The sequence below is a fragment of the Mustela nivalis genome (genome assembly GCF_964662115.1).
Source record: "Mustela nivalis genome assembly, chromosome: 3".
Classification (NCBI taxonomy): domain Eukaryota; kingdom Metazoa; phylum Chordata; class Mammalia; order Carnivora; family Mustelidae; genus Mustela; species Mustela nivalis.
In genome coordinates this window covers 76007001-76033318 of record NC_139022.1, presented here as the reverse complement: position 1 = coordinate 76033318, position 26318 = coordinate 76007001, and the positions used below count along the sequence as shown (strand labels likewise).

The window sequence follows — 26318 nt, the reverse complement described above, 5'->3', positions numbered from 1 at the left end:
ATTTGGAAGTCAGTGCCAAAATCAGTAACTGTGTTCATCTGTTATGGCCCATAATGTTATTTTCTGTGCCTCAATCCGCACTTTGCATTTATGTTTTATTATTTTATTATACGTGCTTTAGTTACAAGCTGCTCTGAGCCCTTTGTACAAAGAGGCTGGGAATAAATAGTAATATCCATTACAACTAGGAATGCTGAGAAGTTTTATATAATAATGTAAAAACTATTAATCTGATACTAGAATTTTGTGCTTGGAAAATAGGAAGCATCTTCAAGCAGAAATTTCAAGAAAGCTAAAATTCAAAGATTTTGTTTTGTTTTTGCAGAAAAAGAGAGAAAGATGTTTACATACTTAGCGTAGATTTCCATAGACAAAAGAATAGTGAAGAGAGAGATATGCTGAACTTTATTTCTGAATCCCTAGGGTAGCCCAAATAATCAGAATGATAGAAATTGTGTCACTGACCTTTCAGAAATTCATGTCTACCACCAAATAAGCCAATTTCCAAAAGCCAGGAGTCAGCCATGACAGGGTCAACAGAAACTATACCTACTGGAATTTTTTCAAAAGTTCTAAATCCTTAGACGATCAGAGACCCTCACACTCTATCTTCACAGCCACCTCATTTATTCAGTGAATTAACAAATAGGTATATTCTAGGCATTAGGGAAAGCATAGGAGGCAAAACAGTCATGGCCCTGCCCCTACAGAGCTCATAGCCTGATGTCCAAAACAATATCCATTATATAACACGTGTTGTACGCGTCATAACTCAGCTAAATTAAAAAGTAGAACTCTGAAAATCCTCAGCATCCTCATTTTTAAATTAAAAGGGGATGACTTTACATTGGCAATTCACATAAACTCTTTCTGTTATGAACATATAATGGTCCGATTAAAAGTTACAAGATAAAGCAGTAAGGAAATTGACCTTGGGACTAACAATAAATGATTGACATCAACCCAAAATGTAAACATACGATCCCAGCTACCTAATAACCCTAGAGTTTACCACTTATTCATTCTCCTAGCCTGGGACAATCGGGGACTTCGCTAAAACTTGGAGCTAAGACATCCTAAAAACAATCATGTTTAAAATTGAGATCAGTATCTTTTTTATTATGGTCTAAGCTCCATAAATAAAGGCCAGACAATTCTTAATAGGCTCCTGACACAAAATAACTTGCTTACCATGAAACTCAAAGCCTTTCCTGGCCTCAGATCCACCTTGATGCACCCTCAGGCCAAGCTGGAGGCTCACATGTTCCTAGGCTGTTGGCTCCTTCCATATTTGCTTCAGTCAAGAGGATAGGGCTGGCCAGTTTCAGGAACAAAATCAAACCCACAGAATTATGTAAGATGTCAGAGTCCAAGGATAGAGGGCTACTTAGGCTGTTAGGAAAAGTGTGTGAGTATGCGAGCACATTAGCTTTGGAGCAGCGGCAGCAGCATGTGGTATGGATGTGATTTCTTCCAGGACTTCTTGGAAGAGCTGAAGCTGGTGGTGAGAGGCTCGCTGTTCCAGGTGGCCAGCCTGCAGGACTGCTTCCTGCAGCAGAGTGAGCCGCTGGCCACGGCAAGCACAGGTGTGGGCTCTGGGGCGGGTGGTACACCTCCATCGGTCCAAATAAAGCCTCAGACCCCGAGGGCCCTGGGTCCCACCCCTGAAAGGGGGACTTCGGCAGAGAACCCCAATAGGATGTGTCTACAGAGATCAGTCTCTTGTGCCAAAGTCCAGGACAAGAAAATATGTCCATTGCACTTTTGTTTTTATAGCTCAGGAATCTGGGCTAACAGCCAGTGGCCTCAGTATCATTTTTTAGGTGAATTAGATGAATAAACCCAAGTTAAATTCCTGTACGTTAGGTATTTGTTGTGATGGTTCCCTGGGAAGTTACTGGTTTTCAAGGCACTGGAGGAGCGTCTGCTCACGGCTGAAGGCCCTTTGCTTTTTGCTGTTGCTACAGGAGACTTTAATCGGCAGTTCCTGGGGCAAATGATGCAGCTAAACCAGCTACTGGGAGAGGTGAAGGATCTTCTGAGACAGCAGGTAATGGCAAGGACATCAGAAAACACTGGTCTGGTGGAGCAGCTCATTGTACAAGCGAGCAGAGCTGCAGAGGCTGCAGAGGCGGGCAGGCGGGCGGGAGGCCGACCTCAGGCGCCCCGTGCACCCAGCTCCCTGGAGGTCTGTTAGGAGGGCTCTGGAAATGGGGGTCCCTGGAGGTCTGTTAGGAGGGCTCTGGAAATGGGGGTCCCTGGAGGTCTATTAGGAGGGCTCTGGAAATGGGGGTCGAGTACGTGAGAAACACAGTGGCTTGGAGCAGAGAGGGAGCCCTCAAGGGGTACCTGAGCACTCCTTTAAGAAGCGTTTACTAGATTGCTATCCGGGAATGCTTTCATTCCCAGATTACATCTCAGATCTCCTTTTCCATCTTGTTTTTCCTTCCCTGTTTCTCAAGGTCAAGGAAACCTCATTTTTGCGGAACACTATCGCTGAGTGCCAGGCTTGCGGTAAGTGCTGTTCCAGTAGCTGCTTTGTTCGGAGTTGTTTGGGCAGGGGAGGATGGTTGGAGGGCCTGGGGTGAGGCGACACTGACGGTGGCTTCTGGATGGTTGGCACCAAGTTGGAGGGAAGGGAGGGCTTGTTGGGAAACCAAACTTTGTTTTGTATCAGCTGTGTGTGTTTTGCTGGTGGTCAGTAGGTTTACGGATTATTGCTTTTCTCTAGGTCCACTCAGCTTTCAGTCTCCAACCCCAAACACACTGATGCCCCCGGCGCCCCCCGCCCCCCCGACACCCCCGATACCACCCGTGCGTCGCTGTGACTCCAACTCGTGTTTCCGCGGCGTCCACTGTATGGACACCAGAGACGGCTTCCAGTGTGGGCCCTGCCCTGACGGCTACACAGGAAACGGGGTCACCTGTTCTGATATCGATGAGGTAACAGTTCACCTTGATGGGGTGGGGGCTCCCTAAGTGTCTTGGACACCCTGCAGCCAGGTGGCTGTCCTGGGGTGTCCTCCAGCAAGGTGGAGGACTTGGGGTGTCCTCCAGGGGACATAACAACTACACCCTTGTGAACCCTGAGAGAGCACGAGCGAACGCGAGCAGGGGGACATAGTAGGCGTGACGCACCATGGTGGCGGCATGGATCATGTCTCCTTGTTCTGTCTGCAGCTCGTCCCTCAGGCCGTGTTGCTACCCTACAGACATTGGTGCTTCCAGCGCTGATTATTTCTGCTGTGCGATCAGCATTACAGTTTTGATTTTTCTACACTTCTATGTATGGGGGCAGGGGAGATCTGTGTTAGGTTGTATTTCAGGGCTTGCAACTAATTTCTTCAGCTTTCCTAAACTGGAAGTGCAGACGGGCATCTCAAACCAACAAGACCTGTTTGAGGAGGTCCTGTAATCTGTGAGTAATCAGAAGTGCTGAAGGACAGAGCCAGAGACACACATACGGCGAATACAGGCTGCTGGGCTGGCTTGCAAAACCTCTGCAGGAGACTGATTCAAGGGCACAGCTAACCAGTCTTGAGTCCAGTCCCAAAGCAGTGTTCACATGTGTAGCAAGGCTACTGTGAGAATATGCCTTTCTCTTCCCACCAGGCTAGAAGGAGAAAGAAGGGGCATGCAAGGAGTTTAGGGGTGTGCGTGCGCACACGCACGCACATACACACACACACACACACACAGCTCTGCAGGCTCATGGTAGGACTGGGCTAATTACTGCCTCGGTAGTAAGCAATTAAGATGGTCTGTAGTAATCCCTCAATTGGAGAATCATTGTGCATGTGTCACAGAACTGCATCTGGTTTCTATCCGTGAGCTGGAATTTTCGTCCTTTTGAAAGTGCAGGAAGTAGTCATGTTTTTTACATTAGTTGAAGTGGTTAGGGAAAAAAAAAACACAAAACCAGTCTCCTAGACTCCACAGAGAGCTTTGGAAGAGCTGTGGACTTGAGAGGACATGAAGGCAGGCACAGCCCCGGTAGACCACATCTTACAAAGACACAAGTGCTCTGGCTCGGTCTTCTCTGGATCCCTTCAGTGGAAAAGTTGGCCCAGTAGTGTGTTTGGATTCCTCTAACAGCCAGCTAACAAGTGGTCCCGGAGCATTGTCCTTTCGTGGCGATTTTTCTATTACAAGGTAGAATATCAGGGAATTGACACTGGGAGGTAGACTGGTGATCATGAAGGACCTTTTCACTTGGCCGTGCCATTCTCCCGTGGTTCAGCAAAGCCCACTGAAATGTAACCCCATCCTGTGTGTGTCTGGGATTCTGTGGGTAACAATGAAATAAGAAGCTTTTATTTCCTTTTACCACTTTGGGCACCAACTAATGGACGGTTAGGCAAAGGAGCACATCCGAGTGGATGAATGAAAGTTTGTGTTTTCCCTGTGACGCTAAAGACTTTGTTTTTTATTTTTGTTTTGTGTTTTGTTTTGTTTATTTTTTGTTTGTTTGTTTTGTTTTCCTTTCCAGTGCAAATACCATCCCTGCTACCCAGGCGTGCGCTGTGTGAACTTGGCTCCCGGCTTCCGGTGTGAGGCCTGTCCTGTGGGCTTCACCGGGCCCGTGGTACAGGGTGTCGGCATCAGTTCCGCCAAGTCAAACAAGCAGGTGGGCTGAAGTGATGGTCTTTCTATTCATTTTTTTAATCTGAATTACCAACTGAAAAACTTTGGTTTGTTCCCACCTCTTTCATTATAACCTCTTTGAACAGTCAGTGCCACGTGGAATGTCACAGGGCCCTGCGGGCAAATGAGGACGCTTTCCGCTCATTTCTGAGCAATTATGTTCATCATGTCTAGTAGGAAGGAAGCCGTTAAGTCAGGATAATAGAGCATCACTAGGAGAACAGTGAGTGAGGTAATCCTAAACACGCGGCGAGATTTCCAGCCTCTTCTGCTAGCCATTGAATATTTTGTCCCACAGAATAACTTGAGAATCAGGGAAACAAATAAAAGCTTTGAAAAATTAGGTCACTTTTATAGAGTCACTGTGGCTGATAAGAAGCTGTTTCAGAGATGAGAGGAATTCAAGAGTAGAAATAATCCCCTGAGGAAACCCCCTTCTTCTTTATAAGCTATAAATTGCCATAAAGCACTTGAGCACTTTGTGACAGTCTCCATTTATTTCTAAATGTTCTACTATATCGTGGCTGTTATTTAACTGACTGACTGTGAAATTCTTTTTGATGTTTTCAGCCCTTGAAAATGGTTGGTCTATAAATATATTTTACTACCTTAGCGCAATTATTAGATTGAAGAAGGGCAAGGGTTCGTTATTTTCTAGCTGCCTATCAAAGGACGCTAGAGGGCATCGTTTTTTAGACTAGAAAAAGGAGGCAAGCTGGACACGTAGGAGTGACAAGAAGCCGTTAGAGTAATGACCCAGAGTTTTTCTTCTTCTCTTCTAAAGACAAAATCTCCAAGACCAAACCAAGGAAAATAGACAAAACGAAATAGTCAGTGCTTTACGTGCGCTAATAAGATTTCCAGCAGTGTGGTAGACGGAACTGAAGTAGAAGAGAGTCAGCTCACCACAGCCTAACAAATTCAAGTTCATGGGACATGGGAGCTGGGTGTCGGCCCTAGGAGTGGGGCTCTGGGGTTTGAGCATCTATGCACACCTTGGGAAAGTCCTAATGCCCCTGCAGAAAGACACAGCCTCAAAGAGCTACCCTACCTGTTAGAAGGAGATGAGAAAACTGCTAGCCCTCGCAAGTGACAAGGAAGCTGGATGTCATCTCTGGGACATGGTCGACAAAAAGGGAAATTGCCCACAACAAATCAAAGCTTCAGGGTTGTACAGTATGCTGCTAGGAGCTTCAAATCTATATTACACATATAATGTGGGAATAGAAGCCAGAAAATTAACAGAAAAATTAGCCCTGGAGTAGGAAAATCCCCAGGGCCCTGGCTAATGTCAACACCATACTTCTTGTGAAATACCAGATCAGCAGCTATCACTTGAAATTGGGTTAGGTACAGAGTGATACAAACACAAGAAGGTGGCTAAAATGATGCTCCTCTTAGCATTGTACCTGAAATCCCATGCCTTCACACAAATCTATCAAAACAAAGCAAAATTTATTTGCATTTCTGCTTAAACAGAGTATCTCTTTGAACTTTCCTGCACTAGGTCTGCACCGACGTTGATGAGTGTCGAAATGGAGCATGTGTTCTCAATTCTATCTGTATTAACACTTTGGTAAGTGTTTTTTCATGGAGGATGTTATCAAAGCAGACCAGTTATTGAAACAAGTGTATGTTTATAAATCATAACCCCAAAACACACATAGAACAGATGGGCACAATATATCTGATTGGCATATGAAGATAAAAGTTCATATTGAAAAAGAGCTTTCCATGTAAGAATAATCTTATAAGTAATTTCTATATGTAAACATTTATAATAATTTATATATAAATTTTATATATAAGAAATTTTTTATATAAAAAAATTTTTATAAGTGCCAGACTTTAATTGAAGTTGCCATGTTAGGCTTTCAGAAAAAAATTTATTGAGTAAACCATTGGTCTTGTATTTTAAAAACGTGAAGATCTTCTGAGTTTATATGGTTCAGAATATGCATTGTATTGGTGATGACACAATCCCCAAAGAGTATTCATTATTTTTAGGAATCTTTTCAAAAGTCATTTGTATTAAAATGCTTAGCCCTTGGGGGGGGTCCAAAATGTATATTCTGGTATATATTCAGAAATATATGTATATTTCTGAAAGTTCTTGTCCACTGATTGCAGGATAGAGGTGTGGCCCAATAAACTGTCCACAAGAGAGCCACTGAGTCCATGACAAAATGGCGGCTTCCCACTTGAGGTCCATGGGAAAGTTATCCCATCTCTAGGTTCCTAGTTTCCTTGTATGTAAAAACATTTTATAAATAACAAATCACATATTTGAATCTTGACAACCATTTTGTCTCTAGGCACTATTATTCCCATTTTAGAGTTGATGATGCTGAGCTGTGGGAAGTTAACGGGGCCCAGGCCTACCATCTCCTAAGGCTTCTGGTCTGGCCACAGAGCCTGTGTTCTCATCCACACGCTCTGCTACTGTTGCTTCTGGGCTTCTCCCCTGGGCTGTCTTACCTCATGTGCCGATATCGATTTGGGAGACCCTGACCTGAAGGGAATCACTCACACCACCTGGGGGAGGGAAACCGGATGGTAGAGCTCTCTAGAAAGTAGAACTCCAGCGAACCTCAGGAAGGGGCAGAGGCAAAAGAGCAGGAGTAAAGAAAAGGGGAGACCTGGCCCCACAGAGCCGTCCCGTGAGGCTGACAGGTCAGGAGGGGCCACCAAAGAGCACCCTTTGGCCGTGGCAAGTGGGAGGCTGCTTGTGACCAGAATCCTTGAGCTATAGACTTTACACGGATGTCATTCATGAAATGTAAATTTGATCTCAGTCAAGCTGTTTTAAAAAACCATGAAGTCATGGCTGGCCTGGGCAGCACCGTTGCCGTGGAGCCGACAGCTAGCTCACTGGCCGCCGGCGCCGCCTCGCTCGTTGAGAATTCTCAGGGCAAGGCCACTGACATTTCTCTGCACTCCTGTTCTCCATCACTCAGTTGTAAAAAAGCCAAAGGAATGGTTAAAAAAAAAAAAAAAAAAAAAAAAACTTTTTCTTCCTCCCTAACCTGCTTTTCAATCAAACCACCTCCCTTGTCCCCAGAATAAATCCTCACTCCACCTTCCAGAGCTTCATGGGCGCCATCAGTCCTTTCCCCTTTTGTCCTCACACTGGAGCTGGCAGGCCAGTGACAGTGGTTCATTCCAGCCTTCCTCCCTCACATCTGCGTGGCTCGCTGCCACTCCCAGGCTGGTGGCATCTTCCTCTGCATTCCCACAATCTTAGGACATGCACGCGGCGAGGCAGGCAGGGGAGGTCGCGTTTTCCCGGCATCATCGAGTACGTGTGAAAACAAACACGATCGCGGTAGCTTTGCTCATGGTTCTGAGCCCGCGGCTCACGGTCTGATCTTTGCTCCCTGCAGGGATCTTACCGCTGTGGGCCCTGCAAACCAGGGTACACGGGTGATCAGACAAGGGGGTGCAAAACCGAAAGGAACTGCCGAAATCCTGAGCTGAATCCTTGCAGCGTGAATGCGCAGTGCATCCAAGAGAGGCACGGCGATGTGACCTGTGTGGTAAGTTGTTTGTCGCCTGCTTGACCAGGTTTTCGTCCTCCATCTTAAATACCTCCCCTGCCCAGGTTCTGCTTGCTTTCCAGAAGAAAGTGCTCAAAAGTGAAAACATTCCCGTGGAGATAAGCACAGACTGTAACCGTCACAGGGTTCGCTGAGCTCCTGGAGAGCAGTCTCAAGTCCATTTCACATCAATTGCCTTTTCTCTCTCTCTCTCCCTCTCTCTCTCTCTCTCTCTCTCTCTCTCTCTCGGCCGGGGGTCGACACCCTATCCTCCGGCACATCAGCAGGGGAGCCCCCCCCCATTTCCAGGCACCCACTGCAATGGGCCAAGAAGCGAGAAGCAAGCTGGGAAGGAACCTCCTCTCCCTCCCTCCCATCCACCCTTTTATTTGTTTGTGTCACTAAGGAGCACGCTGCTATCCTTTCTAACTGTCCTCAGAATTACTCCCGGCAGCAGGGGACAGTGAAGGGGTGAGCTGCCAGACACTCTCTGAGGGCCTCTGTCTCCCCTCAGGAAGCAGGAGGGGACCAACGGCACCACTCCGTGTCCGCCTACACCCGGATTCAGGAATAGCTCAGTGGACGGTCACTCTCCTCCCTCTCTGTTCCCCTGGAGCCCATCTGGGGAGGAGGCGGCTAGGGAGAGAGCGGGACCGTTACAGGCTGATGCTGGTGCCGTGCCAGGCTGGGGTGTGGGGAGCCGTAGGTCAAGAAGCAGGCCTGTGCCTGCCCTCCACTCCCAAATCCCAGGCTCCAGGGTCCTCAGGGCTTCAAGGTGCTGAGACAGCAGCCTCTCTCGCTGCTCGCCCTCGCCTGCCTTCCCGCTAGGCCAGGCCCTGGGCAGCGGGGCCCTTCCGGTTCTGGGATCTGCAGGTTCCCATTGATCTCCTGACCCTTCTTTCTACCTCGAACACGGGCTGCTTCAGCGTTAGGCTCACAAAATGTTACACAGCAAGCATATTGCTTTTCAAATAGGGAAAATGCGAAGAATCAGGCCGAAGTTAAAGAAAGAAATATAATAATAGCATCTGTTCTCTCTGGTGGCACAGATAGTCTGTGACAACGTCCTGATGAAGGAGCAAGCTGGGTCAGAGGGGAAAACCCCACAGTTTTCCTAATTCCAGTTGCCTGGGCATGTTTATTACCATTGAGAGGCGAGGGTGAATCTATGTGTAAAATCCTAATTTTCTGTGAACAAATTAATGACTTCCCTGGGATGGTGGGTGATGGGGCTCTTAATATGTTTTTGCATTTGTAATAAGGCACAACGACAGATGGGAAAGGATTAATATACTTGGTGTGACTACTAAAATAATTTAATCTGCCAGAAAATGGCTCATTAAAAATGTATTTGTTCCTAGAGGAAATTTTTCCTTCATTAAAATGAGTCAAGGACCATACCCCTTGGCTGAGCTCTCCAGGCCTTCTGACGGCTGGCTGAAGCAATTGAGCGGAAATAGGGGCCCTATAGGGAGGGGCGTCTTTGGCCTCCTGCCTTTTAAATCCCTGGTTGCAGAAGGAGCGCCTGGATGATGGAGAACAGGCAGCGTGCCGCTCAGGAAGTCCCTGGTCTTCAATCACCGCACTCGGATTAGCAAGGCCAAGAAATTTAACGTTTATTCATGGAACGTTTCTTTTCCCTGGGCCCCGTTTCTGTTCCGCAGACTCTCTGCTTTATCCCCCACCCTGCCTTTCTGGTTCCCTCCTCTTTTCCAGGTCCTCCTCTTCTGTGTTCCTGGGGTCCTGCCTGCCCCCGCCTCCCCCCCCCCCCGCCCCTGCAGGCGCTTATCCTGGTCCTGGGCTGAGTTCCCGGTCCCACCTCATGCCAGGGCACTGTGGAGGGAACCATTTTTTTTCTCTCTGGTTTGCCAGTGATCCTTGCCCAAGAGCCTGGCCATCTCTGGTCCAATAGGATCACAGCGACCTTGCAGTGTCATTGTATAGAGTGGACACTATGGTAATACAATCTGATAGAGGAAAACTCTTCATGCCTCTTACGCTGGCAGTGGCTGGTGGTGGCAGGGTACTTGGGTAGACTTCTCCAGGGACAAAGAGAACCCAACACTGTACCTGGGGGAGTCCTTTCCTGTTAAAAGAGCATGAATAGAGGTAAAGCACCTTGGAAAGTTATTTCTGTTGTTGTTGACAACTAATCTAGAATACTGTTAAGTGCAGAGATAGGGCTGTAGTTCAAGAATGACAAGGGAAGTGCCACAGAAGCCACACGCATGCGTTTCTGCTGGGAGAGGAAATGAGACAGTCACATGGAGACCATTTCAACAGTAACTCAAAATTACAAAGACCCATTGAACCAGAAATTCCACACTGAGAAACCAGTACAGGCGCGGAAGGACAAATGTACTAGAATTCCTTGTGGCATTGTTGGAAATAGCGAAAAAGGTTTTTAAAAACCAGACTGCTACCCGTAGAACGCTGGGTGACTTCATGGAGGCACACGCCTACCACTTTACGCATCCTGCGTCTGTGACCATTAAAAAGAACGGCGTGAGCCTCCGTGGAGTGATACGGAAAGAGCGCCAAGGTACGATGCTAATTTTTTTTTTCTTAATTAAATCTATTTATTTTCAGCATAACAGTATTCATTATTTTTGCACCACACCCAGTGCTCCATGCAATCTGTGCCCTCTATAATACCCACCACCTGGTACCCCAACCTCCCACCCCCCACCACTTCATTCCCCTCAGATTGTTTTTCAGAGTCCATAGTCTCTCATGGTTACCTCCCCTTCCAATTTCCCCCAACTCCCTTTCTCCTCTCCAACTCCCCATGTCCTCCATGATATTTGTTATGCTCCACAAGTAAGTGAAACCATATGATAATTGACTCTCTCTGCTTGACTTATTTCACTCAGCATAATCTTTTCCCATCCCATCCATGTTGCTACAAAAGTTGGGTATTCATCCTTTCTGATGGAGGCATAATACTCCATAGTGTATATGGACCACATTTTCCTTATCCATTCGTCCATTGAAGGGCAGAAAGATTCCCTTCTTTTTTTTTTTTTTTTTTATAAACATATATTTTTATCCCCAGGGGTACAGGTCTGTGAATCACCAGGTTTACACACTTCACAGCACTCACCAAAGCACATACCCTCCCCAATGTCCATAATCCCACCCCCTTCTCCCCAACCCCCTCCCCCAAGCAACCCTCAGTTTGTTTTGTGAGATTAAGAGTCACTTATGGTTTGTCTCCCTCCCATCCCATCTTGTTTCATTGATTCAAATAAGGTGAAGAACGGTGGATATATGGGCTCTCAATTGCGTCAAAAGATCAAAGACGGAAAAGAATGTCTGTCTGCCTGTCTGCATTGTGTTATCTCTTACGGTATATGGAAGAACGGATTGCCTAAGCCAAGGGAACAGGAATGGGAAGGAGTTTTCACTCTATGTCCTTTGTACCTTCTGATTCATTAGACTATTTGAAAAATAATAATTTTAGAATCCTACCCAGCAGCGCTATATAGCTCTGGGCCCTCCCTCTGGGGCTGAGCAAGGATTCCCAGGTTCAGAGCAGTGGCCTTTGTCAGTCCCCCCCTCCCAACACACACACACCCCTCAGCTCCCCGAGCATGTGCTGGCCTTTACCTTCACAGTGTGGCGTCGGCTGGGCTGGTGATGGCTATATCTGCGGGAAGGACGTGGACATCGACAGTTACCCTGACGAAGAACTGCCGTGCTCTGCCAGGAACTGCAAGAAGGTAAGGGAGACACACGGGAGAAAAACTGCACTCACCGTGGCCTCCAGGGCCCTGTCTTCTCTGGGGGAGAGATGCTATGGGTTCCACTGAAAATGGCATTTTTCACGTAGCTGCCTCTCACACATCCCAAGGCAGCCAGCCATCCAGGTGAAGTCAGGTGGGTGCCGTCAGCATTGAGGTTGGAAATCCTTTCGGACTTAAGACAGAGGTAGATGAGGGTGGGGGAAATACGGAGAAGTTGGTAAAAGGGTAAAGACTTTCAGTGATCAGATGAATAAGGTCTGAGGCTGTCGTGTGTAACATGGTGACTTTCACTGACAACACTACACTGTCGAATTGAAGTTCACTGGAAGGGCAGAACTTAAACGTTCTCAAGGGGAGAAAAGGTCGGTATGTGAGGGGCGGGACATGTTAACTCCACGGTGGGAATCATTTCACAATATAAATGTACGTTAAATAATCACCGTGCGCTTCACATATATTAGAGTTTTTTCACGTATGCATCAATAAAATTGAAAAATCGAGTCGGATGTAGATGTCTCTCTGAGCCCTGTTTCTTCTCCCTAGGACAACTGCAAGTATGTGCCAAACTCTGGCCAGGAAGACGCAGATAGAGATGGCATTGGGGACGCTTGTGACGAGGACGCTGATGGAGATGGGATCCTCAACGAGCAGGTACGTGCTCGTCGGGAGGGTCAGGGAAGTGCCACATGCCAGGGACGGTGGAAGAAAGCCCGTGAAATCACCTGTTTACACGGGTCATCCCAAGCATTGGTTTCCACGCCTGTGACCCTGTGGCATTGTGACTTTCTGTCCTGAGCGCTGACCGCGCGGGACCACAGGGACGGAGGCTGGCGGACCCGCCTCTACCACAGGACCAGCGACTTGGGAGGGACTCTGTAGAATCTGAGTGTTTGGTCTTCTGACCCTTTAGGATAACTGTGTCCTGACTCACAACGTGGACCAAAGGAACAGTGACAAAGATATCTTTGGGGACGCCTGTGATAACTGCCGGACTGTCCTGAATAATGACCAGAAAGACACTGATGGGGATGGAAAAGGAGATGCCTGTGATGATGACATGGATGGAGACGGTGGGCCTGGCTTGCTTTGTCTCTTATTTGGGACTCCTTTGTCCTTTTACCCTTGTTCTCTATTAGGAGCAGAAATAGAATTGCTAACTCGGAAGGCCTCTCACACCGAGTGGTTCCCCGTGATCTGTGTCTGGCCCACCGGTTTACTTTTTTTTTTATTTATTGTTTTTCCTTGAGAGGGAGAGGTGGGGACAGGCAGAGGGAGAATGTTTAAGCAGGCTTCATGCCCAGTGCAGAGCCGGACACGGGGCTCAATCTCACAAGCCGGAGATCATGACCTGAGCTGAAATTGAGATCCATATACTTAACCGACTAAGCAGCCCGCATGCCCCTGGACCCCTTGTTTCCGTAAAGGAGGATCCATAACCCACTCCCCTATTTATTAACTCGGAGTGTTTCTGGAACGCTACATCATTGCCAGAAGCTTTGTAGGAATTCCTTTAAGCAATGTCTTGTCAGGGCTGGGTCTTTGTAGGGCCTCTGTCCTCCCAGAAAAAGTATATCTCCCCCACCACCTCCTCCAGCATCCTCTCCATGCCCGAGAGCCCTGGAAGTGGAGAGTGGAATGAGTGGGCCTCGAGCAGGGTCGCAGGCTTCAGCTGGGTCTGGCTGCTCCTGCGGAGAGTCAGGCGTCTCCCGGGAGATGCGTCCATGTCCTGCCTATTCCGGGAAGAAGGTGGGGGCAGGAGAGCTGCAGTGCCCAGCTCCTGGCTCCACTGAAGGGGCCTTCACGAGTGTGGGCTGTGTGAACGGCACCCCCGGGAGCCCAGCGTGAGCACTGGAGCCTCTCTGGATGTGAAGAAGGACATGTTTGGGTTTTTTTTTTTCTTTTTTAAGATTTATTTATTTATTTGAAAAAGGAGAGTGCAGGGGGTGGGAAGGGGGAGAGAAAGAATCTCAAGCAGACTCCCCCCTGAGCTCCACTAGGGGCTTTGATCTCAAGACCCTGAAATCGAGACCTGAGCTGAAATCAAGAGGCAGCCGTTTCACCAACTGAGCCACCAGGGTGCCCCAAAGGACATTTGTTCCCATATCATTTGCATAACACATAGATGACTGTCATTCAAGTATAGACTGGATCTCATCGTTTCTGAAAAACATTTCACATGACAAGGGCCTTGAAGGAAAATCTTTCCAGAAATATACCCCATTCCTTCCACCCACCCAACCACCACACAACCCCCCCACTCCAGAATACCTACGCCTCCCTGAAACACGACTTCGTCTTCTATAAGCCTGACTGATGGCCAGATCCAGTGGTATGTGGCAAACCAGCTCAACAAAACAAAAAAGCCCCAAGTTGCAGCATTTGCCAGTTTCCGTGACAGAAATACCACTCCTGCCGTGACTAATGACAGGCTGCTGATATGAAAGGACGCGGTGAGACAAAAGCTGAGAAGAGAGGGACACGGTGGGCCTGGCTCTGGTACGCCGCCGCCCCTGCCCTCAGGTCTCTGTCTTTGCTCACACCCCAACAAGGCCCCTCTCCAGGGTGAGACCTACCCAGGAGGCCTCAGTGCCCCCGTAGCAGTCTTCCTAGAACCTCCAGGCCAGAAGTATGCAAAAGCCCTTGCCCTTGTGACCTCCTCATCTGGTTGCAGTGATAGCCCTTGACATCTTGGACAACTTAAAACTCCATTGGGAAAGGCCTCAGGTCATCCTCATTGTTAAGTCTCTCAGAATCCATCCTTTGATGTTACTTGCAGATAACTGCTGAGAAATGTAGTGGCTCTGGGATGATGGCCCAGGCACAAGTCACTCCCCAAGTGCCTGGGTACAGGCCTGCTCTCTTAGCGCCTAGAAGTCCATGTTCTAAGACTCTCTGCAATATTCACTTGACTCAAGAAAGTGTTCCTTTCTTGCAGGCATAAAGAATATTCTGGACAACTGCCCAAGAGTTCCCAACCGTGACCAGCAGGACAGGGATGCAGATGGTGTGGGTGATGCCTGTGACAGCTGTCCTGATGTCAGCAACCCTAACCAGGTGAGTAGCTTTTGGGGGATTCAGACTCCAGACTGAGCTCCCCTGTGCAAAGAGTCTTTAAGACACTCTTAAAGATCCCAGCTCAGCTCCTTGCTGTTGCCATGTGCCTCCCTGAGCAAAGGTGGTGGGATTGTATACTTCTGGCCTGGAGGCTCTAGGAAGACTGCCATGGGGGTGCTGAGGCCTCCTGGGCAGGTCTCACAGGTTGCAGACTGCCCGTGAGGTGAGGAGAAGGAGTTGAGTGATGCCCCAAACCTGTGGGTTTGTTGAGAGGAACATGCAACATGGCGGCTAACCACTGGGAGCCTTGTGTCCTTTTAGACCCCAAAGCCCTACAGGACCCATGTATGGATGCCTCAGATGCAGTTCAATCAGCGACGTGTTGTTTCCCTTCTTACTCCTCCTTCCTGTCTAGATAATTGGATAGGATGTGTCATGTATTTTTAAAGCTCTGCGAGAGGGGCGTCATTGTTGCCCTCTGTGACTCACTCCCTCTCTGGCTCAATTCCAACATGCCGAAGCAAAGCAAAATCAGTTTGCCTTGTCCCCAGGCCTTTGGCCGGCTCCCCTCCGACCCGTGCCAGAGTCGCACGTCTCCACCTGCCAGCGTCCTGCCCCGGCGCCCTCTCCAATCAGCTCATCTGGTGTGTAGGCAGCCCCGCCATGTGGCTTGATATTTTGGAAGGCTTTCTTGACAATTCAGCATTGTGCCTACACCAATATGGTGTTGTCCTTTTGCAGTTCTACACCAACCCAATTCCAGAGAAATAATTCCTGAGATGCGGGGATGAAGGGCCAGGTCTGCCTTCTCTGGAACATTCTGTCCATGAAGGCCCAGGGGTAAATAACATGTTCTGTTCTCTTTGCAGTCTGATGTGGATAACGATCTGGTTGGGGACTCCTGTGACACCAATCAGGACAGGTAGGACCCTTTTTCCCCAGCTGCATCAGGGCCAGATGAAAAATTCGAGACTATTTTAGCCTTCAGAGCTTGCTGCTGCTGCCTGGCTTTGGGATCTCTCTGAATAGATTGAGAGAGATTGAGCCACTGGTGGGACAGTAGCCCTGCCTCTGGTCAGGGTCACCACACCTCTTTGAAAGTTCTCCATAGCGGGGTGACAGGGTCAGGAGGGGCCTCGGGGCACTCCAGCGAGTGAGACTGTATTACAAGAGAGGCCGAGGGCCATCGTGCTTCAGAGCTGGGGTCTGGAGGACTTGCTAGATGCACACCCCAGGCCCTTCACTTACAAATGGGCTAGGCTTAAGCAAGTCACTGGTCTCTGTGCCCCAGAAAACTTACCGGAAAAATGGGGATGACAGTGACATGTAGCTCATAGGTCTTTTGTGAAGACTGAGTTAGTGCACATTACAGTTTCCCTTACATAGAAGCATTTGATAGGGTTAGCGGTTTTATTATTGTACTCTTTGAGCTCAGGAAGGCTTCCCCATGATCCCCGAATAGACAGTTGGCTGAGGGAGCGCCGGGATTTCATTGTCCTTGGAATTTGCTCATTCTGTATCTGTTATTTGGGGGGTAGTGTTCTGGGCAAGCGAGTTTTGTCAACCCTCCTAGCCCCACATGGAGACAGTCCTGTATTAAGACACAGGGCTGGATCAGATCCAGGATCTGATCGTCACCAGGAACATCACCAGGAACGTAGACAAGAGCACGTCGGCCTTGAGGGCGCCTGCAGTCAGAAGGGCTCAGTCCACTCTCATCTGTAGCTGGAACGCTTAGGGAGGTGGCCGGACAGGGATGTGAGAGGTAAGGGATTTGGGAAGGCAGGGCAGGAAGAAGGAGGGATTCCCTTCCCAACCTCCTCTCCCAGGGTGCCCTACAGACAGTGCTTCCCGAGCCCAACCCTATGAAAGGACAGCTCCTAGCAAGCCCCACCTCGGTCCTCGCGCTCAGCGTCCTTGAGGCCGAGTCTACGCGAGCCAAGTGAACTTAAAATGTGCTTCTCAAGTGCACTCTCAATTTCTTCCTCTGCAAAGTAGAGAGAATGAAATGTGCCTTGCTGCCTTGGATAAAAATGAACGAGAAAGTAGGTAAAGCTCCCAGCAGAAGGCTGGCCCTCGGGCGACCGGCAACAAGCCGTAGCTGTGTTACTGTTACCGTGGCGTGAGGAGAGGCAAGTCAGCCCCAGAGTCTGACATGGGAGGTCACCATTGTTGCGAAGGTGGTGGGACTGGTACCCTGAAATCCCCCTAAGTGGTGGACATCAAGAATTTTCCCTGGGGCGGGTCCTCTTGCCCTGACTGCCATCCAAGGAATCTCCAAGAGATCCTACCCTGTCAGCCTCTAGATATGTGTCTAAAACAACTGACTCATTCTGCTCCATTTTAATTCCCACAAACTTGAACCTTGGGGAGGAGGACAGGAACTGCTTGTTTTTGCAAAAAAATGTTCAAGGCTCTATAGAATGGCTTCTAATGGAAATAGCTCAATCTTCCTTAAAAAAACAGCCCTGCTATAGGCACGGGCATTCCACTGTTGGAGCCGCGTCATTTTCTGCTTATCCAGGTGGGCCTCCTTTTCTCTGGGACCCATCTGGGAAACGGGGCCTGAAGGGCATGGACTCATCTCTAGCTTCCCTCCCCCTTGCCTGGGAGAGGCCACAGGAAGAGCGGGGTGAAGGGAGCATCCGCTCTGATTCAGAGCAGCCGTGGGAGGCCTCCATTAACCCAGGGAAGCCTCTGGGAACAGGGCAGACTCATCCTTGGGTGGCCATTAGGCCTGGAGAACAAACAATTGTCACGTGGGCAGAGAACAAGAGTTCTCTGAGAAGTGCTCGAGAGAAGGAGTGAGCCCCGCCTCCACGTTCCCCTCTCTGGGAGGGGTGGCCTTCTTCTCTCTGTCATTCTCCCTGTGGCATTCAGGTCTGAACCACCTTGGGTCTGCTGGGCAGGGAATGGGAAGAGGACTAGAAAATACCACAGAGCTTTCCAGGAGCCAGCACATAGAAATGCTTCGTCATAGATTCAAATGTAACATGAAAAATTCTTATCACCTAAGCATTTAATCTTCGTAACAACCCTACGAGGTAGGCTCGGTTATGCCCGTTTTACAGATGAGGACACTGAGCCACAGTGGGGTCACACGCTGGTAAGTGGCTGAGCCAGGATTCACACTGTACGTTCTCTGAGTTGGGGGAGGGTGGCAGTGATCAGAGTCCCCCGGGACTGAGAGGAGCATCTGGTCACAACATCAGGAATCACCCTTTAACTTAAGTAGGATATGATCTACTTGTTTTAACAAGATGGGGAAGTAGAAAAAGGATCTCTGAGGCCCAGAGGCCAGGCTTGTCTAAAGACAAACGGGTTTAACAAAAGACAAGCCCCCAAACACCCTTTGTTTCTTATCCCTGTTGTCTGCTCACCGGTGCCACACGTCTTCTCTTCTTTCTCCCACAGTGATGGAGATGGGCACCAGGACAGCACAGACAACTGTCCCACGGTCATCAACAGTGCCCAGCTGGACACTGATAAGGATGGGATCGGGGACGAGTGTGATGACGACGATGACAATGATGGCATCCCAGACCTGGTGCCCCCTGGACCGGACAACTGCCGGCTGGTCCCTAACCCAGCCCAGGAGGACAGCAACAGTAAGTGGGCCCAGCCCAGGATGGTGTGGGACCCCCCAGGCGCCCCTTAGGCACACGGTCAGGCCTCTCCCAGAGCTTCTCCAAGCAGCTACAGCTTGTGTGGATAGTGGATGGCCAGTAGACACCATTCTCTAACTCTTCAGAGAAGAGCTGCTTTGCGGCTTCAGAGCAGCTCTGGGATGCGGTCACATGGGACAGGGAAGCAGCCACGTGCTCCCACTCAAGGGCCCTGGGCAACTGCTCCACCATCTTGCCTGCTGCTTTCCCCCAGGAGTCACAGAGAAGGAGCAGGGCAAAGAGAAGGGCATGGCAGCAACTGGCTTAGACTGGCTCCCAAAGAGTGCTGCGGGGCCGGGCCGATAGGGAAAAGCACGTGCAAAGCCAGAGACAGGACACAGCAGTGAGGACCATAGTGAGCTGGTGAGGGCATGTCCACCCACAGCTGGACAGTATTTAATTCACGTATTTTAATACCATGTCAGCTGAACAAAACATACCACAAGCCAGATTCATCCCAAGGATCAGTAGAAATCATGGTCTAGAAATCATGGTCTTAGAAGCACTCTGGTGACAATAATTCCCCTGTTATTCATATGCTCTAGAGAAAGTGCTAGAGGCACTTGCTTATGTAAGGTCAGCCTTAAGATCCACCAGTCCGTGAACACCAGTCTCCTCAGAGAACCTGCAGGGTTTCTTATCAGCTTTGAACAGTTGCCTTCCACTCTGCCCCCAGGACGTTCTTTCGGTCACACACAGTGGGGTTCACCAGCCCACCATATAGACCCCAGGGTGGGGCCCAGGGCCACCACGGACGTAGCTGATTCTGGGCTCTTCTGCCCGCACTGAAAACCGTCTCCTGGGTGGGGCCTGGGTTCCCTTCAGCTCCTGGCCCAGCCCTGTCTCTGTCAAGGAGCAGTGGGGTGTGTGGGTGGCAGCCGGCTCCCGTCCTCCCCCCCCACCCCACTCAGGCGACGGTGTGGGAGACATCTGCGAGACAGACTTTGACCAGGACCAGGTTATCGATCGGATCGACGTCTGCCCGGAGAATGCAGAGGTCACCCTGACCGACTTCAGAGCCTACCAGACTGTGGTCCTGGACCCCGAAGGGGATGCCCAGATCGATCCCAACTGGGTGGTCCTGAACCAGGTACGTGCCACGCGGTGGTGCCTCTCAGCACAGCCCTTCTGCGAGGGGACAGGTAACGTGGGAGGGGGCACCGACCCGGGCTGCAGAGACTCCTCACCGCAGCCCTGTGACCGAGCACGGCTACTAGCGCCGGCTCACATGGGAAACAGAGCCGCACCTGTCTGTGATGCCGGCTCAGGGGAGCACCGCAGGGTGTGGCGGAGCATGCTGGGATGGGGCTCCAGGCGGGCCCTAGAGCTGTGCTCGTGCACTCTCCCAAAGACCACCCCCCCCACACACATCCTCCTCGTCAGACTGCAGCAGGCTAGCAGACTAGCACAGAGAGGCTGAGACACTTTAGGGTCACCGAGCCAGTCACGTTCATCAGAAGCGTATGTTCTCCCCAAATGAAGCGGATCCAGCAGACCCTTCATTACAGTTCTAGCAAAATTCTTTCTGTTCCGCATTTTCTTTTCCCCTCACAAGTCTGTGGTTTCTTGGAGCACAGAATGAGGTAGAGCAGTTGCTCAGATAATGCATCTTTGTGTGGAGGTCAGAGCTCGCTGACCACTCCCTAGCGCGCCGGAGGCCCTGGGCTTCCTCAAGCTTCTCCACCCTCTGCGGTGGCCCTTAACTCCTTCCACTATCTCTGCAGGGCATGGAGATTGTGCAGACCATGAACAGCGACCCCGGCCTGGCAGTGGGTAGGTCCAGGTCCTCTGCACCCCGTCGCTAGAATCCAGTCTTTGCAGCTCCTTCCGGGGCTGGTCTGCTCTTCTGACCTGCTTCTGATCCCTCCAGGGTACACGGCATTTAACGGAGTTGACTTTGAAGGGACCTTCCATGTGAACACCCAGACAGACGACGACTATGCCGGCTTCATCTTCGGTTACCAAGACAGCTCCAGCTTCTATGTGGTCATGTGGAAGCAGACAGAGCAGACGTACTGGCAAGCTACGCCATTCCGGGCTGTCGCCGAGCCTGGCATCCAGCTTAAGGTAGCCACGGTTCTCAGTCAGTCATCTCCCCTCGGAGCCCTTCACCCTCCTTTTAAGTCCTGTTCTCCCATAGGGCATTTAGTTCATCTGTGAAACTGAGGTGTTTATGCTTGAGTTCAGGGCAGGGTCCACCCAGGGCCTTGCCTTCATTCCTTCATACAAGCCACATCCTAACCTCTGGGTGACTGACGGGGAGTTGGGGGGACTCTGGGGACATGTCAGAAGGTGCACACTGCCAGAAACTGGCTCATCTGTTCCTGCGCTAGGGCCAGCTAGGTCTAGAGATGCTACCTCTGTCACTCCTGCTGAGAGAAAAGGCAGCCTTTTGAGCACTCATTGGACAGATGTGGGGAGCAAGGGATTCACAGCAGGAAAAACATGGAATGGGTTAATGGGGTGTCAGCCAGTGTTGATGACTCAAGGACTAAGGGTGACCTCAGTAGAAAGGGCATTTAAGTGTTTATGCTTTCATCCAGATCCAAGGCAGCCAGATCATAACCATGAAGTCAGCACCCGAGGGACCCAGGATGGGTGGGCTGTGCCTTCTGTTCTAGAACCTTGCCTATATCCTTTTCAGGCTGTGAAGTCTAAGACGGGCCCCGGGGAGCATCTCCGCAACTCCCTGTGGCACACGGGGGACACCAGTGACCAGGTCCGGCTGCTATGGAAGGACTCAAGGAACGTGGGCTGGAAGGATAAGGTCTCCTACCGCTGGTTCCTGCAGCACAGGCCCCAGGTGGGCTACATCAGGTACGTGCAGGACATAGCTCCTCACCAGGCAGAGGAAGCAAAGCTCCCCCCAACCCAACTCCTGCATCACAGGGCTGACCCAGGATGGCCTCCAGGACTGCCGAGATGTCTGGCTACAGCTCCCAGCAAAGAAGTGGGAAGGAGACACCCAAGCCCAGACCAACCACATGGACATTAGGGCCAAGCTGAGGGTAGAGGGACCTTCTCCACAGCAGGGCGGGGGCGGGGTTCTCAGCATTGGAGGATGGAGGTGCCCAACTGATGCTCCCCTTTCTGCCATGCCAACCAGTGTGGGGGAGATGGGGTTCAGCCTCCCCTCCACCCCTGCCCTGGATGGCAGCTTATTCATGAAGAGGTCACGGTGCACTGCCGTGAGTCCCTATGGTCCTTCCCTGCTGGACTAGAAACACCGTGAAGGCCATGCCTGGATCTCATTTTACCTTGTTCTCCTCGCTGCCAGGCCTTCCCACATGGGGCAGGAACTGATTTTCCTGGGAGCCCACACAGCCTGCCTCCTTTCCCTCTAGAACGATTGAAAAACACTCAAAACTATTCTCAGCAGCCACGGATGGCTTAGGCTGCATCCTTGAAACTGAGACCATGTACTTACTCTCAGTCCTCAGACTTGCAGATCAACACGGAGGCCTCTGACGTAGCACACTGAGGAAGGAGTACTCATCATGGTCTCCTGACCAGGGCAGGAAGGCAGCCTCGTGGAAAAAACAATCAGGACGGCTAGTTCACGTTCTTCTGTGAGACATTAAGTCCAATGTACTGTTTGTCACACAGGGAGACAGATGATCATGGTCTCAGCCCTGTGAAGGCTAGGGCCTCCTTTTCTGTCCCAGAATGAAACTGTAGAAAATACAATCTGATCCCTAACCCCTATAACAGACAAATAAGTATGTATAACAAAATCACGCCAGTGCCTAGACACCACGACTCCATGACATGAAATGGAGGCAGCGACATTCTAATGCAAATTGTTCTGCTGGTGACTTAAGGTCTAAAAGGGAGAACAGCTCTTTTTACGCAAAACAAAGTGTTCCATCATTTCTCAATTTACCCCAGAAAATTCAGTATATATTAAAGCAGTGCAGAAAATACCTGATGTTCACAAGTAAAAGGAAGTTAGGTTCTAGGTCCAGATAATTATAAACAGGCTCTTCACCTACGCAAGTGTCTGGAGGAACTCTCCACATGCATACAGCTTGCAAGACAAGCTTTTGTTCTCTCCAGGGCCTTGTAAGCCCTTCAGCATCCCTGGCTTCTATCATAAAATGCCAAAGAAACAGCCAGAAATGTCCCCACAAATTTCTAAAACCTGTTTTTAGGGAGCTCTACTGCCCCCCGACCAGGATCACTATTCTGAGATTCCAGCAGATTCTGTCATTCAGAACAAAGGAAAAGCAGTGGTTGTGAAGCATGATGTCTAGACAAGGTAACCCAAAGGACAGTGAGGTCACCAAGACTCTTGGTCCGAGGTCATAGTGTGGTGTAACTCTGCAGAGGTACCCATCGAGTTCATATGCCCAACATCATGTTGGACCTTTGGAGACCAAGAATTTTGGCGGGCATGAACATACAGTGCTTGACCATGTGGAGCTCCCAATCTAGTAGGGAAGGGGCAACAGCTAGAGCACAATTGAGGCCTGTGAAAATCGATTATAAAGCAGCAAAGAAGTAGGTCTGACCTTGACCTCGGTGTGAGTTTCCTGGTGACTGGCTTGGGCTGTGTTGTCTGCAGAGTGCGATTTTATGAAGGCTCCGAGTTGGTGGCTGACTCTGGGGTCACCATAGACACCACCATGCGTGGAGGCCGGCTTGGCGTGTTCTGCTTCTCCCAAGAAAACATCATTTGGTCCAACCTCAAGTATCGCTGCAATGGTAATGTATATTCTCGTTACTATACAATATCAGAATTAGAATCCATCAAGTAACACCACCTTATGTTTATAGCACATTTTCCTTCCAGAAGCCCAAAGCCCGTGCCCTGTATTCATTAACATGTAACCATCTCTGTGTAACTGAAGTAAATGATAGATTTTTTTTTTTCCTATTTGATAGATGAGGAAATTGAGACCCATAGAATTTAACTGCTTGGCTTAGGATTTGGGGGTTCAGTGAGAAATTCAGTCAGATTTAATTTACAGGCAGCCTTTATTTTCTTATGGCTCAAACATAATCACACTCAAAATCCATTCTGCCTGCTAATTTCCTTTAGGCCTGTGAATGAGCACTCCTGGGCTTTAAGCCAACAATTTGCAAAGCAGCCCGAGGTAGAAAATGGCTGTGGAGCCTTCTGGGGCCTGTTGCTCGGGCTAACAGCGACCCCTACAGGACGCTTGCACAGCACGAGATGGACCAGGATCCCGGTGGAAGGAGCCTTCCTAACCCTCTGTGCCTGTTCTTGTTTCCAGACACCATCCCAGAGGACTTCCAAGAGTTTCAAACCCAGAATTTCGATCGCCTGGATAATTAAACCAAGGAGGCAGTCTGTAAATGCTTTTCCAAACACTAAAGCCCTATATTTTTTAACTTCCTACAACTTTTTTTATATACACCGTGGCTTTCTTTTTACCAGTCCAGATATGTAAAACTTTTTATATGAATGTGGCAATAAAGAAGAGATAATTTCTAAAAACCATGTTACTCAGATATTGCTTACGTGTGGCTCAGGCTTTGAGGGTGTGTGTGTTGTTCTCGGAGGGATGCACGTTGAACTTGAAGGGGCATCTTTTTCATTGTTCAGACTGGGTCAGTCCTTGAGACTGAGCAAGTGTGTGAGTTAGAAGTCTCACACCAGAGATCTCTGTGGTCACCCCAGCTTCCCTTCACAGGAAAGGCTAACAGTGCCATCAGCAGCTTCCTTCTTCTGGGGAAGGAGCCTCAAAAACACCTGCTCAGGGGAGCCTTCCCCGAGAAGACTTTTCCTGACCAATCCTGGAGCAAATTTGTTCAATCTTTTCTGACCCCCTCCCCCACTCCACACACACCTTCCACACCAGCACCTTCAGTGCCTGTTATGCTTGTAGATTTGGCTCCCCCTAGTGGAAGGCAAACTTACTGAGCTAAAGGACCCTGTCTTACTGTCATTGGTATCCCCCACGCCCAGCTTAGTACCTGGATGTAGTAAATACCCAGTACGTGTTTGCTGGCTGGTGGGCTGGCCGCCTCTTAAGTTATGAGACAGCAGTGCAGATGGAGCCTGTAATCCCTCCTACAACTCAAACAGCTCCTCGCAATATGTGCTCCAACCATGATGGTCTCCCTGACATCCCATGAGTGTGGTACAGAGACGTGCCTCATCTCTACACTAGCCTTCTACCATTCCGTTTGTAAGGCAAAGATCCTGGCAAGTTTTTACAAATTCCCTAAGAATTCTCCTTCAAAGAATATTGCTGGGTAGTAAACCATCCCTCTATTCCCCAATTCCCGGAGGTCTCGTGAATCCTAAATAAAGGAGAGACGCGGTCACCACAGTTGGAGCATGATTTCAGTAGGCAGAAAATACAAGGGCAGACGCGTGACCAATGAGAGATACAGAGGGTTTCGCAGTATCTACCCACACATGTAAACCCAACAGACAGATGTTGCCTCATAATGCAGAACATTTGATCTCCCACATCAAGGTTTTCAGTGAGTGGCCCGAATTCAGGCCTACCAACCGTTCCCTCCACAGACACTGTCTAGTCTCCCAGGGGGATTCTGCTCCAGGACCTGCCTTCTAAGGATTTCTGTGCCATGTTGCTCTCAAGGGTTTTTCCCCGTCTGTGGTTCTAAATCTACAAATCTTTCCCAATTCCAAAAAACCTTAGGAGGACAAGTTCACTTGGTTGGAGATCTCTTTCGATCTTCTCCTTTTCCTCAATTTTTGTATCTCCCTGGAAGGTTATTTCTGAGCGCTTAGGGACTCTAGGAGCTCTTCCACCCACTGTATCAATAGTACCGTTAGGTTAGACCTTTGTAGCCATTTTAATGCCCTTTTACTGTGCAGCATATATAATAATGCTTTTGGCAGCATATATAATAATGCCCTTTCACTGAGTCTCTGGCACTTTCCTAAGCAGTCTGATGAAAACCACAGATCTACTTCTTGAGAGATTTCATTCTCATCATTGAAGTACATACCAGATCCTGGGCCGGAAATATGTTCATCTCTAGGGGGAGGTTGTGTTGATCAGCTCTGGATGTGAATCTGAGATGAATTCTTACAGTATCTTGATCTGACATGCAGTGAGCCTGGTTTCCTTATCGAAACCATCCTATGGCTCCCATGTTCGCTCCTTCCTGAGGCTGGTGGAAAGAGGAGGCAGCCTTTCTGTGCCCTCCCCACCCTCAAGTCTCCCCACCATGAGCTCTGCCATTGCTCTGAGAAAGCAGCATATCCAAAGGAAAGTTTCCTTAATCCTGCTAGTATCATCAGCCTGCTGGAGATCAAGAATCTAATTGCATCCCTTAGGGAGCTTATTACATTATTGGGAGGACAAAAGTCATTACATGCAGAGAGCAGACAGATCCAGTGACGTGCTGAAGCCCACACTTACAGCTCATGAGAGCCAGCCATCAAGTTTTGAGGAATTTTTTGAGCTAGTTGTCAAGCTGTTGATAGCCTGAAATTAGCCATGGTAAAAATATTTACACCACAGAAATTGGCAAACACTACAAAGCAGGGCACCAGAGAGCTGATCATCAAACATTTACCAACACACAATGGGTGGGTACACTATCTTGTCTTCTAGTCATCCCTCCTCAATATCTTGGAAATTGGTGTAGAAAGTTTGAAACTTTCAGAAAACGTTTTATTTAAATGGAGAATTACTGGGGCAACTGGGTGACTCCATTGGTCAAGTGGC

At 49.3% G+C, this 26318-nt stretch overlaps 1 protein-coding gene across 1 annotated transcript in view; it reads left to right on the top strand.

Annotated features, from left to right (window-relative positions):
• Positions 1 to 24106, top strand: part of THBS4 (thrombospondin 4) — a 44680-nt gene extending 20574 nt beyond the window's left edge. Inside the window, exons 4-22 of the mRNA XM_082724289.1 lie at positions 1478 to 1586; positions 1968 to 2050; positions 2463 to 2514; positions 2732 to 2943; positions 4490 to 4627; positions 6152 to 6220; positions 8028 to 8180; positions 11798 to 11902; positions 12470 to 12577; positions 12837 to 12996; positions 14862 to 14980; positions 15850 to 15902; positions 18395 to 18588; positions 19557 to 19735; positions 20370 to 20418; positions 20516 to 20712; positions 21290 to 21462; positions 23210 to 23349; positions 23883 to 24106. Coding sequence (XP_082580415.1) covers positions 1478 to 1586; positions 1968 to 2050; positions 2463 to 2514; positions 2732 to 2943; positions 4490 to 4627; positions 6152 to 6220; positions 8028 to 8180; positions 11798 to 11902; positions 12470 to 12577; positions 12837 to 12996; positions 14862 to 14980; positions 15850 to 15902; positions 18395 to 18588; positions 19557 to 19735; positions 20370 to 20418; positions 20516 to 20712; positions 21290 to 21462; positions 23210 to 23349; positions 23883 to 23944 — 2355 coding nt within the window. The 3' untranslated portion in view covers positions 23945 to 24106. The remainder of the gene's footprint in view (positions 1 to 1477; positions 1587 to 1967; positions 2051 to 2462; positions 2515 to 2731; positions 2944 to 4489; positions 4628 to 6151; positions 6221 to 8027; positions 8181 to 11797; positions 11903 to 12469; positions 12578 to 12836; positions 12997 to 14861; positions 14981 to 15849; positions 15903 to 18394; positions 18589 to 19556; positions 19736 to 20369; positions 20419 to 20515; positions 20713 to 21289; positions 21463 to 23209; positions 23350 to 23882) is intronic.
• The last annotated feature ends 2212 nt before the right edge of the window (positions 24107 to 26318 follow it).